General features: G+C 35.0%; 1 protein-coding gene across 1 annotated transcript; it reads left to right on the forward strand.

Moving 5' to 3' along the window:
• The first annotated feature begins 2891 nt into the window (after window positions 1-2891).
• Window positions 2892-6304, forward strand: LOC149414546 (uncharacterized). Its single transcript, XM_089644224.1, has 5 exons — window positions 2892-2896; window positions 3664-3825; window positions 4043-4311; window positions 4888-4956; window positions 5654-6304. The coding sequence occupies exons 1-5, from the start codon at window positions 2892-2894 to the stop codon at window positions 6043-6045; spliced, it is 897 nt and encodes a 298-aa protein (XP_089500350.1). The 3' UTR covers window positions 6046-6304.
• The last annotated feature ends 10711 nt before the right edge of the window (window positions 6305-17015 follow it).

Below are 17015 nucleotides of genomic sequence, written 5' to 3' on the forward strand. Positions count from 1 at the left end.
ATTTTTACCTACAAACAAGATTTTTATCTCAAAATCATTATTTCAAATCCCATGTATACCACATATTCATAATACCATTGCTTTCAATTCTTATTTCTTTAATCTTCCTAATTTCAAAATGACCAACTATAAATTATATTCTTATGTTACATCTTCACAACAAATCAATACCTATATTACTAATAAAGATATCACTGTCACTACATCTTTACTATTAATAATTAACGCAATGCAAAAAACCAAAAAATGGAAGACTTAACAGATCTACTAGATAATACAACACCTATCCCATGTTCATCAACCAACGATTCTGAAGTTGTACGTCAATTATTATTAATTAATTCTACCCTTATGATATTTTCAATGAACATTAGAAGTATTAACAAAAGTTTTGATGAATTATCCATTCTTCTTACTGACCTTGCCTTAGATTTCGATGTAATTGTCTTGACCGAATGCTGGATTCAAAAAAATTTCCTTCCTAAAACAATAAAAAACTACAATCACTATAACACACTACATAACCAAACTCAAAACGATGGCGTTATTGTATACATCAAAAATCACATCCCACACTCAGTCAAAGAGGTCAGAATTAAAAACGCCAACTGCCTTCAAATACAACTTGATAACCTCATAACAATCCTTACTATATACAGATCTCCGAATACACATGATATAACCCCATTATTATACTCACTACAAGAAATATTAACAAACATAAAACACTGCCAAAACACTTACATAATTGGTGACCTTAACATAAATATAATCAACAAAACGCATCCTCAAGCCAACGAATACCTAAATGCACTAACTTTATTAAGATATTTGCCAGCTGTCACCACTCCAACAAGAGAATCAGACATAAACAATAGTAGTTGTATAGATCATGTGTTCGTTAAGAGTAAACTAGACAACAAATTCATTGTATATCAATCAACTATAACAGACCACTATGCAATCATTACTTCCATTACCAAAAAAATTCACAAACCAACTCAAAATGCTCCACCCCAAGTAATGATTTCTTATGAAATTCTCCTAGATCATGTCTCGAAAGAAAACTGGGAACTCATCTATTCTTGTACTGATGCCAACTCTGCATGCGATTTATTTATAAATACTTTACATAACCACTTGGCCAAAGCAACATCATATTCAAAAACTAAAACAAACCGATCGCAAACAAAAATTAAACCATGGATCACTGCTGGTATTCTCCACTGTATCAGAAAGCGTGATAAGATCCATCACTTCTGTAGGAAAAACCCTAGCGACTATGCATCTCTCATATTCTACAAACGTTATAGAAATAACTGCAAAAAAATAATTGACACTGTTAAAAGGGATTATTACAAAAAAAAAATCAGTGAAGCTACCGATGATAAAAACAAAATTTGGAATATCATAAAAGATATAGCCAACATTAATAAAACTGACACACCTATTGTTAAAATTAATATCGAAGACAAAACAATACATGTAAATTCTGAACCTGAAAAAATATCCGACCATTTCAATCAATTTTTTTGCAATATCGGTCCCAACTTAGCAAAAAAACTTTTAGCCAGAAAAAACGTCTCAGAGAAAGATCTTGCAAATGGTATACCTATCAGTACTCTGACCTACAACCCGTTTCACTTCACTCCCACTACTGAATCAGAAATTATGGAAATAATAGCATCTCTCAAAAACAGTAACTCCACCGGAATAGATCACATCTCGGCAAAAATTATTAAACACCTCCAAAAATTTATCGCCCCCCCTCTTAAACACATAATCAACTCAAGCTTCAAAACTGGTACTTTTCCTAACTCCTTAAAACAGGCTACAATAATCCCAATCTTCAAAGCAGGTGACAAATTATCTGTAAATAACTACCGACCGATATCCTTACTAAGCACAATATCTAAAATTGTAGAAAAAGCTGTGAAACATAGACTCTGTAAGTTCCTCGAAGATAACAACATATTATCAGACAACCAATATGGCTTTCGCAAAGGTAGAAGTATATCTGATGCAATAGTTGCCCTCACGAAAATCGTTTCCTATAATCTTGACATTGGTCGCAAACCACTGGCTGTCTTTCTCGATCTTGCGAAAGCATTTGATACGGTCTCTCATTCCTTACTGCTAAAAAAACTACATCGGGTTGGAATAACAGGAGTAGCCTACACATTTATTTATTTATTTATTTATTAAACGCCATAAAAGGCTTTTACAGTAATGTGATACATTATATTATAAGTTCACAGTGATACATAGGCGAATATTAGTATTAAATTGAAGAACACAACAATATGCATATAAAACGACATTGAATGTGATACAGCTGAAATTTTCTTAAGGCATAGAATGCTACAATAATAGAAAACACTTCATTTACACAGGATAAAATATACAGTAAAGGTGACTTGCCAACAGATATAATCTAGCAAAGTATTATAGTAGCGCAAATAGTAGTGAGTTTATTGTTACAATCAAATTTATATCTCAACTTGGCCACTATGGCCGGAGTGTATGGCAAAGTAGCTTCAACAATTCAGGGCTGTCAGAGACTTGACAATTAAAAATATTTTTTTATTATTAACCACTGGAACGATTTCGGTCGAAAAATCGACCACTTTTATTTTTCTGCGATTGATATCGGTCCAAAAATGGACCGATTTTTCTACCATTCGTAAAATATTTATTGTAATTATTTAAAACGTTTCCATGGCCAGCTACTTGTTTTATCGAATAGCTGATAATATATTCTCTTTGTCTATGAACTTATCCGTTGTCTTTGAAGTGTTATTTAACGAGTTTTCGCGGTTTTTTTATGGCGTCCTGTCAAAAAACAAAATTATAAATTTTCAACATTCACGAAAGTTTGGCCTCTTCCTAAAATGCCGTAAGTAATTAATTTATTGGGTTTTTAACGCATAATTATATATCTGTGTAATCATGATTGACTTATCTATCTTTGAAATGCGTTTTTAATTCGTTTGTTTGTAATATATTGTTTTGGTTGAAGTTTTTGTGTAAGAATACGTCAACTGAAGACGTCATCTGTTTTTGATTTACAATAATGTCTTAAATACTGCACTCGCGCATTTGAAATATAGATATTCCATCACAGTGATTCAAAACAAAGAGACATATATAAGTTTTATTTGAATTGGTTCATTATTAATACAGATATTTGTTAACCAATTATTTTAAGTCATATGTCAAAAAGTTGACTCTTTTTCACATGTAAAATGGTGTAAAGCCTTCGTCACACAATAAAAATTTAGTAATTTAGTTGTATAATTAATTAATTTGTTTACTTTTACCAAATTTGTGCAGAAACAGCTGTCGTCCAGGGAAAGGGATCACTCCACGACCCAATAATTATTTTCAAATTTTATATTGCAATATTTAACAAAATTTAAACATTTAAGTACTTACATTAAGTGTTTTCAATTTAAAATATATAGAGTGGTGCTGACTGCAAGAGGAGGCAGAGGAAGAAGGAGAGGTGGGGTACGAGCTGGTGCCGGACTTCCTGCACGTGGACGTCAACGCAGAGCTGCAATTGCAGCGTCGTCTGGAGTGTTAGTATTTTTTAATGTTTTTTTATGAAAGTACTTTGCTGTGGCCGTTGAACTCATCATATATTTGTATTTATTTAAACAGCGACCCTGCTTTGCTACTGGTGCGAGAGGATCGCGTCAAGGCCCTAAAGGCTGTTAGGGCACTGCCTGCTTCCTTCCGGCTAGAGCTGGAAAGCCGAAAATTCAAGAAGCAGGCGGCGCGCATTTTGCTCCCTACCGCACCTCCAAGAAAAACTAAACAAAAGTAAGTAATCGTATTTAGATGCTTGATACAATATTATTGTTTTTTCCTGACAGCGTTCCACTCTTACAGTGAGAGTTGGTAAGATCAGCGCTCTGTGCATTTGGCACATTCAGTGCATATTTTACAGAGTTCTAATTTTATTGTTTATTTACATACTGTACTTACTGTTTCACACGTGAATGAGAACAATTTATATGATTTATGTAAATGTTTTCAGAATTCCATCTCCGGAGAGAACAACGTGTCCCTTTTCACAAGGGACGCCTTCACCGTTGCCACGACCCGTACCACCTCCGTGGATGTCCACTCCCGCACAGACCCAATCAACGGCTCCCAATGCACCAATTATGCCTATCCGTGCAGCATCTCCCGAGCCGTTACCTGGGACATCGCGGAGTGGGGAACTCTTCTCTCCGGAGGCCGGCTATCACAGCGAGCTGTGGGTGGACGTGCCATTCTACGAAGAATTGTCGGCGTTTGGGAACGGTGAGTTTATTTTTTGAAATGTCATACCAGGGGCTCAATATAAAATCAATTATCTATATTTTATATTGATATTCCTAGCACAGTTTCACTGTTGGTATATTGGCAGGAAATAAGCATAGTACTTAAAAATTCCACATAAACATACAAAATGTATTGTTGTTATGACGTGGATGCATCATTACACATCTTTTTTTTCTGTAACGGGTATTGCAGAGTGAGAAATAAGACATGCCGAACTTCTTTGCGAGGATTACATTTGATTCACCGGCTTCTAAACGGTGTAATACAGTATTTTTTTCTTAAATTGAAAAAACACTTTCGCTTCACGGGACTCATTGTGTCGAGCTTCCTAGTCAAAAGCGAGGCTGTATTGGTAGGTGGGTTTTGTAACCGGACAAATTATCATTAAAATAGGTCGCTTTACGTAGTTGGTCACTTTAAACGGATACGTTTTCCTACTAAAAGCTATGAAACCTTTCTAGAGTTTACATTATCGTCACTTAAAACAGTAGACCGTTAAATGCAAAGTCATTATATCCAAATTCTACTGTTAATTTGTGTTTTCTTTTATTTCAGAGTCAGACATGGGCAGAAACAGTAACGTGGACGAGGCAGCTGTACTAGAAGAGTCTGTACTTGGAAACCGTGAGTTATAAAACTAACTAACTTACCTTCACGCCATTTCGGTAGGCAGAGAGGATGAACCACCATGCAACTCGATCTTGGCACACACACTCTTTTCTTCATTCCATACCTACCTGACTGTGCTATTCTGACTCCTGACATTGCCCGCCTCAAGTATTTGACTAACTTTTTATTTATTTTTTTATATGAATACCTCACAAGAGCCTTTTTTACTAACCACAATTTAAATACTAACGCAGACCCGTGAAAAATCATTAGATATATATTTTTTTATGTGCTTATCAATTGCTCCCAACCGTATGGAGCCAGTGAGACTATGGCATCCCCAATCGGGGTATGTTGTGAGGCTGAAGGTAGCGGGTAGGGGAAGGAGGTGTGGAAGAGGGAGGTGGAAAAGTACCTGGCTATTCAGAACTGGTCACCAAACACGGCTAAAGCCATTTCAAGCAACGTTTCAATTCTGAATGGGGTCTTACACCAGGGCGATACTATGGGTATCTTCCACTCTGGAACGTGCCGCAAATATAATATATATTATTTTTAATGAATTTTGTGTGAAAATAACACTAATTATTCAAATATAATTTATTTGATTTGATCCCGCGACCATCGTATTGCGAGTCATAAGCCGTACCAGAGGCAGTGGGTTATCGTAATATAGACACATTAAATTAATTTGGGTTTCCTGTTGTTTCAGAAATGGATATGGACAGATCGAGCGACGAGGATGACGAAGCGAGCGACGTCGACCACGAAGAGAGCGATGAGGATACATGCCACCAATACCTTATCATAATATTATCAACGTTTCACCTAACTCCCATAGACTTTAGTAGACAAGACCAGGTAGATAGTGAGGCAATGCGTTCGATTCTGCCGCCTGAAGGTTACTCTTTCGATTGGTCTAATGATATCTTACGGGATAAGGGAGACTTTCACAGGCACGCCAAGACCAACTTTCAATACCGACGAAATGGGCAAACCTTTCTTAAAATCTTTGATGCAGATTTCGTTGAACTGATCGCGAGAGAGACCAACAGGTATGCAGATCAATCAGACTTACAAACCTCAACTCGTACTAGACTATAACAAGGTAATGGGGGGGGGGTTGACCGAAAAGATCAGCTTTTGTCAGGCTTCCCCATTGAACGACAGCGAAACCTGGTCTGGTACAAGAAGCTTTTCAGGAGACTACTAAGCGTTTCGGTGCAGAATGCGTATATATTGTACGGCTCAAAGCTCCGCAAGGAAAATAAACGCATTTTGTACCGAAACTTCAGGAGTGAGGTTGCGGATGAACTCCTTCTGCTGTTCTGTCGTAGTCAAATTGACACGACTGTGCGGACCATTGGCCTAATAGCTGAAGGAAAGACTCTGCGACCTATCCTGAAAGGTCCGTAGCGGAAAAAAGGTGAAATGTGCGTGGTGCAACATAAATAACATTTTCAAAAGGACCCTTACAAAGTGTGATGTGTGTGATGTGGCATTATGCTATGATTGCATGAAGCCATATCACACTACAATATAGATTTGCTGAGGGTTTTTTTTTATTTCATTTTTTTCTTTTTTGGTTTTTTAGTTATGAAATTCAGATTTACAAATTTAATTAAATTTGTTTGAACATCAATTATGATGGCCTGGATGGCTGGACTTCATTTCTGGAATCATTTCTTTCCGCATACTCACGTCTCATGTTATGTTGTCCTCAAAGGTTCTATATGATAAGGTTCGGTGGACATTTAATATGTATATTTCAATTCTGATCATTGAAATATGCATGTTAACAAATGCACAGGTATTCTCATTTTTCCCTGTTTATTGTACACATTAAATAACTCGTTTTATTTTTATGTCTTAATTATATTTTGTCAATTTTTCTGTAAAGAGGCTTTTCCAGATCTAGTCACTAAACATAACTAAGCCAATTCAAGCAATGTTCAATTCTGAATGGTGGTCCCTCACCAGAGCGATACTCAGAATCTCACTCTATAGCGAGGCACAATGATATTATTATGTATTGATTTTCTTAAATTATGAATAAACCAATAAACTGAATACATTTTTATTATGACAAAGTGTGTAAACAATGTTTAAATCAATATACTGCTCTTTCATTGTAACCATACAACTGTAATATTGATTTAAAAGGATATTAGGGCTTAATAAATAAATCAATTATTGGTTCCATCAATTATTTTCCCCTCACCCATTTTTTTTCGATACCTTTGCGTTTAGATATAAAATTATCACTTTGATTTTATTTGCCATTCTAAGGTCATACAAAGGTTTGATATATAGGTATATACAAATTTATCATCATTTTACATATTCCGATTTACCCTATGTAGATTGACCTTAAGGTAGCTGTCAGAAGTGATTTTTCGTCAAATATTGGTGAATTTCATCAACTTTCAAAGTATCCCCCCTGAAATATTGGCAATGTTTATATCTATGATATGTATCTCATTTTAAGCCTTTTTTCCTCGTTTTGCACGTTATATAAAAACATGGTTACAAATCTCCAGTTCTAATTTACAATTATTTAAAAAGTAGCACCATGATTTTGACATCGTGAAATAGGCTCTCTGTATAATTCATCAAATGAATAAAATAAAGCCAACACGGCAACTATGCTTATTAATAATTGTAGACAGTTAATGTATCTTCCTAACGTTATACCCGTTTTTGTGGTAAATTTATTGTATAGTATAATACAGTGATTTCAATTTTGACACGTCACGCACTCAAATTTAAAAAAATTATTTTCTAACCAAACTTTTGAAGAGAGCATAACGTACAAAAAATTATTTTTCTATTATATTCTTGCATCTGTGGTTATCAAACAGGCCATAGAGAACATAAAAACGTAGAAAATATTCTATAAAGATATTTAAAACTCCCACTGGCGGCAATTTCAAATCACAAAAACGCTAATTTCGCGCATTTATAAAGTTTAAGATTTTTTAATAATTTATCTATCAATTCTAAAAATAAAGAATAATTATTAAAATATAGGTGAATTCATTGGCTGTATAGCACTACAATCAGTTTTATGTCTCCGTATTAAAATTCGGAGGTTTGATTTTTTTAATGTTGGCGAAAAATATTCAAATTCGTCGCCAAAAAACCGCGAGCAATCGGAGAAAAAAGTTTTTTGACGCGCGATCGTTCGAGTGGTTATAATAATACATCCGTTAGCCAACACTGTAAGAAATCTCAAGCAGTTTATATTGATGCTATACATATACATTTCACATATATGTATATATTTATTTATTGATTTATTGTGAAAAACAGTATAAGCCATTTACATTTCACAAATAACAGTTTATAAATTACAGTTTATAAGAAGTAAGTACATACATTTATTTGCATGGGTAAGTGCATCAATACTATCTGATTAATTAGATTTGTTAAATAGTATGCTTATTGCCGTCTTAAATTCTCTTTGGTTCAAATTGAAAATGTCAATCACAGAAGAAATGTGATTTAACAAAGTAGTTATTCTCCCCAAAGGCATGATCATTGGTAGGTTGGTCCTGCCCCTTGGAAAAATAAATAATCTGTGCTGTCTAGCTCTGATGAAATTATCAGGGACATAAAAAGAAATTCGTTCCAGAATATCTGGATTGCAAATGTGCCCATTTAGCAGCTTGTGCGCCACTAACACCATTGCAATATTTCTCCTAACGTCTAGACGTTCTATCCCCAGCATTCCGGCAAGAAAATCAGAGGGATACAATAAAGGGTAATATCCGAACTCTCGCATGTAGAGGTATCGCATAAACTTTTTTTGCACCTTTTCTACATCATTTGAGTAAAGGGCATCTTCGGGTCCCCATATTATCGATCCACTCTCAAGAATGCTGCGAACCAGAGTAAAATAAAGCATTTTTATGACTGCCGTATTCGTAAAAGATTTCGAATTACATATAACAAAACCCAGCATTCGCATTGCAGAGTTGCACACCGAATCGACATGAGTTCGGAAAGTCAAACGCGTGTCAAAAGTGATTCCTAAATCCTTCGTTATCGAAATATGTTTTAGAGAGGTACCAGACATTTTATAGTTAAAATATAAAGTACGCTTTGCCCTTGTAATGCACATAATTGAACACTTACTACTGTTAAAATGAAGTTTATTTTGATGACTCCACTCTACTATACCGTCGATATCGATTTGTAGACGAATGGAGTCTTCATTTGTCGTTATACAGGTGTATAGTTTAATGTCATCCGCAAATAATAAAATTTTTACAAATCTTATAAACATCCCTATGTCATTAATAAACAATAAAAATAATAGTGGTCCTAAATTAGACCCTTGAGGGACCCCAGAATTTGTGGCGTAGAGTTTCGATGTGAACTGCCCGTAAACAACGTATTGTTTTCTATTAGACAAATAATTATGAAAGAACAAAAGCAGCATGTATGAGAAGCCGAAGCTTTCAAGTTTATTAAGTAATATGAGGTGATCCACTTTGTCAAAAGCTTTCGCAAAATCATTATATGAGACATATACTTGTTCGTTATTGTCCAATATATTTGAGACGTAATCCGTAAATACCATTAAGTTGGTCGTTGTAGACCTGCCCTCTCTAAACCCATGCTGCTGGTTTATGAGAAATGGTTCTACTTTATAGTATATACGTTTTTGTATTACGAGTTCAAATAATTTGGCCGGTGCCGAAAGAATTGCCACAGGTCTGTAATTAGATACACATGATTTATCGCCGTTTTTGTGTAAGGGCGTGACTTTTGAGATTTTCCAGCGGTCGGGGAACTTACCGGAGTTAAGTGAAATATTAAAGATATGTAAAAGCGGTACCATTAACGGATCTGCATATCCCTTCAGGACAATTGTGTTAATAAAATCTGGTCCAACAGATTTTTTTGGTTTTAGTTTTTTAATTGCAGCTAGGTAATCATTTTTATTTACACTTAAAATTTCAACATTTTGAGCTAGTGAAGAGTAACCGCCTGGGGTGTATGAGTCAAATTCTGCACTATGTTCGCTATAGACTGACTTAAAGTAATTCGCAAATGCTTCCGGAATATCGGGCCCAGTATGAGTACTTCCGTTCCATGACACTGAGTTTAGAAACCCACCGTCTTTCCTCTTTTCGGATACAAATTTCCAGAAGGATTTCGGATCACTCTTGACGTTTTTTTCGATATTATTTATGTAATTCTTATACGCAATATTTATACTACGTTTGATTTTAGATCGTAGAATGCAAAACTTTTCCCGATATCTTATCAATCCGGTGCGCCTCCAGTTTCTGTGAAGTTTGCATTTCTTTTCCAGGTCACTAATAATTTCACCATTAAACCATTTAGGGTATCTTCTTTCAAAACAAGGTACACGCTTTCTCTCAAAACACATGTCAAAAAGGTCATAAATTACATTAAAAATATTCTGCTGCTAAATCTACATCTTTAAGTTTTAATAAGGGTTTCCAGTCGTGAGAATTCAAGTAAACATAAAAATATTCGAAATTACCACGTTCTATATTCCATCCTCGCTTAACACAATTTCCATTGACGTCATTTAATAAATTCCGACAATAGGCTTTGCTTACATTGAGCGCGAATTCTATATATAAAGATGGGTGGTATGAATCTTCACTAACAAGTGAGTATACGGATTTGAACACTTTTAAGTCAAAATTACTGATAATAACGTCCAGTGTCCTGTTTGTTATATTAAAGATTAAGTTTTTCTGTTCCAATTGAAATAGTTCCATAAAATATAACAAATCTGTTTGAGTTGCTTTGTGACTCACACAGGAGTGTAAGTTAAAATCGCCAACAATAATAATTTTTTTATCTACTAAAAAGTTAAAACTAGCTATGATTTTATCGAAAAAATCAGAGTAAGTAGTTCTCTGTGAAGCCGGTGGAATGTACACTATACATATATAAATACTAATTTCATTTATTTTGGCCTTAATCCATAAGTTTTCGCCATCATTTTCTAGAAACGTGAGTCTCTGGCATTGTTGGACGCGATCACGTCTCGCGGCTAGTAGCACTCCTCCTCCTCTTGATTGGCCTGAAGTTCTGTCCTTTCTGAAGACGTCATATCGTTGATCGAACAGTTGACAATTATGAATACTGTCGTTGAGCCAGGTCTCTGACAATAATATAAAGTCGTTGTCTTGTATAATAACACTATGTAAGAAGTCATCGGTCTTAGATCTCAATCCCCGCACATTTTGATAATACATTGTGCAGGGGAGTGAATTTACTTTAACTCTGCTCTCTAGTCATTTAGTGGCCGAAGAATCGTTTTGTTTGCCTCGGTTTTGAAAAATGACGACGCTTCCTTTGCAGTAGTAAACTTACTGCAAAGGAAGCATCTCGTCGATCATCTTGTCCAGACTTTCTGGAACTGCTGGCGTATGGAATATTTAAATACTTAACAATCGCGGCAGAAATGGAACACGAGTTCAAACCCGGTAACGATAGGCACAATTGTAATGATCAAGTGTGACAATATCGCGCCTCTTCAATGGCCTATTGGCATAATAGTCAACGTATATCCCGGTTTGGACGGAGTGACCCGTGTTGCTGATGTCAAAACGAACACCGGCATATACCGCATAGCAGTAGTAAAACTCTGCCCTTTACCGTCGCAATAATAGTCTTTGGCAACTTGGTCATCAGGTGGTACATCTAAGGCCCTCTCTTTTATTTTCTACATTAAACTTTTTAATTTGGTTTAAATTTACCGCTGATTAATTTTATTACTAAATTAATACAATAGCATCACATATTAACATTTTTCTAACCTTTTTGCAAATTAATATTAATTTTACGGCGTGTTACTACAATTTTGTTCGTTTTAACGTTAAAGCGTACTGACCCTCTTATGGTTTATGGAAGTGGATTCTTTCATCCCCTTCCAAGCGGGGGGCATGGTTGCGCCAATGCGCAATAGACATTAATTTATACATACATCTCATGCACACATACACAAATACCTGCGACCACTGTACTGAGATAGTATTATTGTCCTTTGTCCTACTTTCCTTTCCATTCCTGCTAATTTATGTGCCCTTTGGTAATCAGTATGTTGCAATAACCCGAACCGCTCACAATAAAACCGCATTCGCGCGAGATCTCATCTCACTTACCTCTAAGACATTATATTATATCGTGCAAACCGCTTCGTGTTAAGTGACATTGTTGTGAGGAGAAAAGACGGGAAGAAACGAGTGCCCTTTCCTAATGGTGAGTCCTTCGTTTATCCGTACAACAAATATTGTCTTGTGTGCAGTGGTCATTGCTCAATCATCCAAGGTCCTTCGACAATCATTTCTTACACTATCATAAAAACAACTTCATAACTTCTTATACACCAGTGAGTTTTATATTCAAACAAACAAAAATATATTTATTTTTTCAAAAGAAGCTGTGATTTGACATTTAAAATAAATGAAATGAAAATAATCGGTTTAAGGTCATTTTATTGATAAATTTTATTGTCTACCGGTTTCGGTACCACTGTACCTTCACCAGGACAGTTATAGATTCAATTATTTCAATGCACTCGGCTGAAAATTGGTTTTAAATTGCACGTGATATTCGGTCATATATATGAAAAAAGTCAATTTATAAAACCCAGTTAAGAGAGTCTACATATTTGAGAACCATCAATAACCAATCAACCAGAAATAACGTCACTAATGTCCAGGCGATCATCGCGAAGACAGGACCCAATTGATTTAATTAATTTTGGACAATTCGTTGATATTATACTTCATAAAAAAATGAATTTATATAACACAGTACAGAACATTATTGTAATTATTTATACGTAATTAATAGTATAATAGGTTTATTATAACGACAAATAACTTTGTTTACATCACATTTATTTATACCTATACACAATCTTCATGTTTTGTGAACGATGTTCACACCATACGGCAGAACAGATATTCTAGCACAACATAGCATGACAAGAGGAATGGTGCTATTGAATGAAATCTCAGAAGCACTAGATATATATAATTCTTCTTTAAATAGCCTAAAGTTTTTTTGTATAATAATTATCTTCATAGGTGTTAAGATTGTCAAATTGAGAATTGTACAGTAATTGGATAATCTATCTGTTGTGCAATAAAAAATAAAAAAATTAAAAAAAAATTAAAAAAAAATCATCAGGATTAGATTTACATTAAAGTTAAAAATTCATTATTAATCACAAATAGCGAGGAGGGGTAAGAATAAGGTGGAAGGTTTAGAAGTGGTGGGAGTCTCAAATTGGGAATTAAAGTGTCATTAGAAGGGAAAGTCCAGTTAAGTGGAAAAATATTTAAAACATTCAATATTTATTCTATTTATATTTATACATTTGTGAGAAACACGCAGTTTATATAATACAAAGGTTAAGACAGTAAAGTATCATAAAAATAGAATAAATTATTTTCAGTTATTTATGTACGATATTTTGACTTGTGTTCTATCTCGTATCCAACAGCCAACAGCCAAAAAGTTTTCTGAATTGAAAGTTGAAGTAACATTTTGAATTCATAGAATTAAGTTGAAATTATATAAAAAAAAACGCCAAAAAGGAAATATTTTTTAAGAGAAGCGATTATATTAATACGTCTAAACAAAACATGGAAAATACAGCGAAACAAAAAGGTAACGATCGCAAATGGGGATCGAAGATCGAAGACCCAGAACCAATGATAAGTTGAATATTCATTCTAGATTTGTTTAAAAGTCAATAGTTGCCCCATATAAATAAAATAAGATCGCAAAGGAATTTCCGAGACACTATCTATGTAGGTAACCAAAATATATTCGGGTAGAACCTTATGAATAACTAACTAACCATCACGCCGTTTCTCTGCAGGGATGGGCAGAGGACGGACCGCCAAACAATTTGGTCTAAACATACACTCCTCGTTTCATTCCATGCCTCACAAACTTATAATCTTACAATAAGAAGGTAGCCATAAAAAATAAGGAATTCACTACCGGTAATATTTTTATTAATTAAATTGAAATTACGCCAACGAAATGTCAGAAAAAAATTGTTCTTTGAAGCTCAGAGGTAGAATGTTGTCCCAGTAAGACAGAGTTCCTGACATCGGTCCCCAGTTAAGACCGTTAAGGCGGTTTAACCAGCGGACGAGAATTCAAATTTCGTTAAAAAATGGTCAATTATTGTTGTTAAATTCTTGGTTGTAGCTTTCTTCCTAATAAGTAGTTACATACATATATGTAAATTATACGTCGGAGTGAGTCAACATAAATAAATACAAATGCAGTTTGTTGACATGGTAGATATAAAATATGTGGGTATATGAATATACATTTAAAAAAAATTCAAATATTTGTTTAATTTGTTTTTTTTTTAAATATTTTACACGAGTTTTCCAAAGGTGAGTAAAAATCTTTTGTTTTACTTATTTATTCGTGTGTCCGAAAGGTATTGCCGGTAAGTTTTATTTCTAATACTTATCTTTAGAGTATTACTTGATTTGATATGTATGACATTGAAAAGAGGGTTTATTCCTTACAACTGAAGTAGTATACATATAGGTAGTAATACGCAGTTTCTTTGTTTTTATTTGGTCGCTTAAAATTAGGCAAAAATCGACCACTTAACCCCTCAAGTCGTTTACACTCTAGGTTCGTTTTGGCGTGCTTGAAAAAAGTTGCCTTTCATTTGTTTCTGGCTTCAGGCAAAAGTAGACCGGGACGCCTCTCTGTGGGAAAAGAATTCATGTTCAATTTTGCGTGGAAAACCCGAAAAACCGAGTAATCCGGATTTTTTAGAAACTCTACCGGATTCGTACGGCGGGAAAATTAGAGGAACTCTGTCGGCGGAAACTGGAAGCGTTCGAGGCGCGCCATACTCGAGTACCGCGGTTCACTCTCCCGCCGCCAGGACCGGTGAAACTCTGGCAAAAAGTCGATTGCGGCCGTATAATTGTCAGAGCTTCCAAATCTGGGAATCGACGTTTCTCTGCCGAATTTTGCAGAAATCACGAGTGTTGCCACGCGCGCGGTTTCGAAACCGCCAAATTTTGGTGCATTTTCGCAACGTTTCGTTTTCATAGATCGGGATGATCTGTAAAACTTTTTCTCCTCGACAGTTTATATTTTTATTCGACATCGAACGCACCCCGAACGCGAAATCATTAAAAAAAAATTTCTTGCGCCTCTGTCGCTTGAAAATTGTGCGTTTTTCGCATTACTCGAACGTAAATTAAAAACACGATTGATTTTGATCGAGCGTCGGGTCTGAATTAATCAGGTATCGTTGATTTTTTTTTAAAATTTCACGAAAGATGTTTTTAAATTTCCCATATTTCAGGGAATGTGGTTTAATTTATGTGTAAATGTTTTTCTTTGCATAATGGTATCATTATATTAGGACGCCGTGTCACGTGGTATTTTTGGCAAATGGCGGACTGCTTTCTAGAAACCCACTATCGGTTTGTGTTTTAAATATTATCAAGTCCGCTGAAATGTATACGATATTAGTGGATGTTATTCTTTATGAATTTCCGCGTGTCTTCGACGACTCGGATCAAGTTGCATCATGGGATTCTTTAAGAAATATGGATTCATAACGTGACGAAAAAAAATGGTGGTTGTTGGATTAAATTTTCGTGAGGTAAATATTCTTATTTAATGTTATGTTTTTGCTGTACCGAGTTGAAAATGAATATAACGTTACAATATATATTAATAAATGATTATAAAAATGGCTAACTGTATCAAATCTCATTTGTAGGGTTTTGAAACGTATTCTGCTGTCTGCGTTTTCCAATTGACGATGCTGTAAGATCGAAAATGAACTTAAAGTGAGTTTTACCCATAATATAACGTAATAATATATATTAATAAATGATTATCAAAATGGCTAACTGTATCAAATCTCATTTACATGGTTTAGAAACATCTCCACTGTATGCAATTGACAATGGACACCTTCACGGGGCGTCGTGTGTGGATCTTCGGTTAAAAATACACCTAGGCGATTTCATCGATGGTTATTGATGGCGTTTCTTGGACAGGTATGTAAAATGGCAGACGTATGATAGTTTGACAATTGCCATTATCGCCGAGTCTGTAAATTTTGCAATATATATTGATAAATTATACAAAATGCCTAACTGTATCGAATGTCATTTGCAGGGTTCTGAAACGTCTACGTTCAGTATTCGAGAAAGCCGAGGAAGGACAGCCGGCGTTACGTTACTGGCGTTGCTTCAGAAATATCGTCTCCAAGCCTTCAAGTCGTGATGACAGTGCAACGCTTTGACTCGACGTTCTGATCAAAGGACAGCGCAGAATTCTGGCATCTCAAGGTGAATATTATCATGTTATAATTAATTAATTAATGTCATTATTATAACGTAAATAAAAGCCTAACTTTCATCTATTGAAACATCTCTACTGTCTGCTTATTGCAATTGACAATGGAGGACATATCCACCAATGATAAAAAAGAAAGCGTAACACACCACATTTTAACCCGTTAGTTTTGGGCAAAAGGAAAAAGTGTTGACACGCAGTCCGCTACATCTACACGCGAGCATATGTATTTAATTATCAGAGTTGTGCCGTTTAGAAAGCCTCATGCTATCTATAGGAAAGGAACGAAACAACCGCAAATGGCTCGAAACGCCGTTTGCAGTTGCTGCGTTCCTTTTCTGGCTCGGTTCGGAGCTTATAATCACAGGGGCCCAACTACAAAAACTGGTGTTTTGAGTTAAGCTGGGTTTTGGTAATGCCATTATAATATTTATTAGTGACACGAAGCGGACCTTAAAGTTACAAAGTTTGTTTGCATAATTCTATTAGATAGTAAGTTACATTTGTGTTTTGACCATCAGGCGTTTCAATTATTGAATATCATTGTAACATTTGAAAGTCAACACAATGCAATAATATTAAAATACAAGACGCGTTGGACGCCATTGTAATATTTAAAATTCATAGCTATAAAATTTTACATGTTGAACGTCAAATTGTATTATCATACAAAAGTTAAAACGCTATTAACACTTGAGACAAGAAAACATGAG

This window comes from Hesperophylax consimilis, chromosome 20, assembly GCF_061612785.1.
Source record: "Hesperophylax consimilis isolate HC1 chromosome 20, BYU_Hcon_1.0, whole genome shotgun sequence".
NCBI lineage: Eukaryota > Metazoa > Arthropoda > Insecta > Trichoptera > Limnephilidae > Hesperophylax > Hesperophylax consimilis.

What these genes read in the sequence shown, in the direction of transcription:
- LOC149414546 (XM_089644224.1), top strand. An exon ending in ATTGTCGGCGTTTGGGAACG is followed by an intron (nt 4,312 to 4,887) that starts GTGAGTTTATTT and finishes CTTTTATTTCAG; the next exon opens with AGTCAGACATGGGCAGAAAC. An exon ending in AGAGTCTGTACTTGGAAACC is followed by an intron (nt 4,957 to 5,653) that starts GTGAGTTATAAA and finishes CTGTTGTTTCAG; the next exon opens with AAATGGATATGGACAGATCG.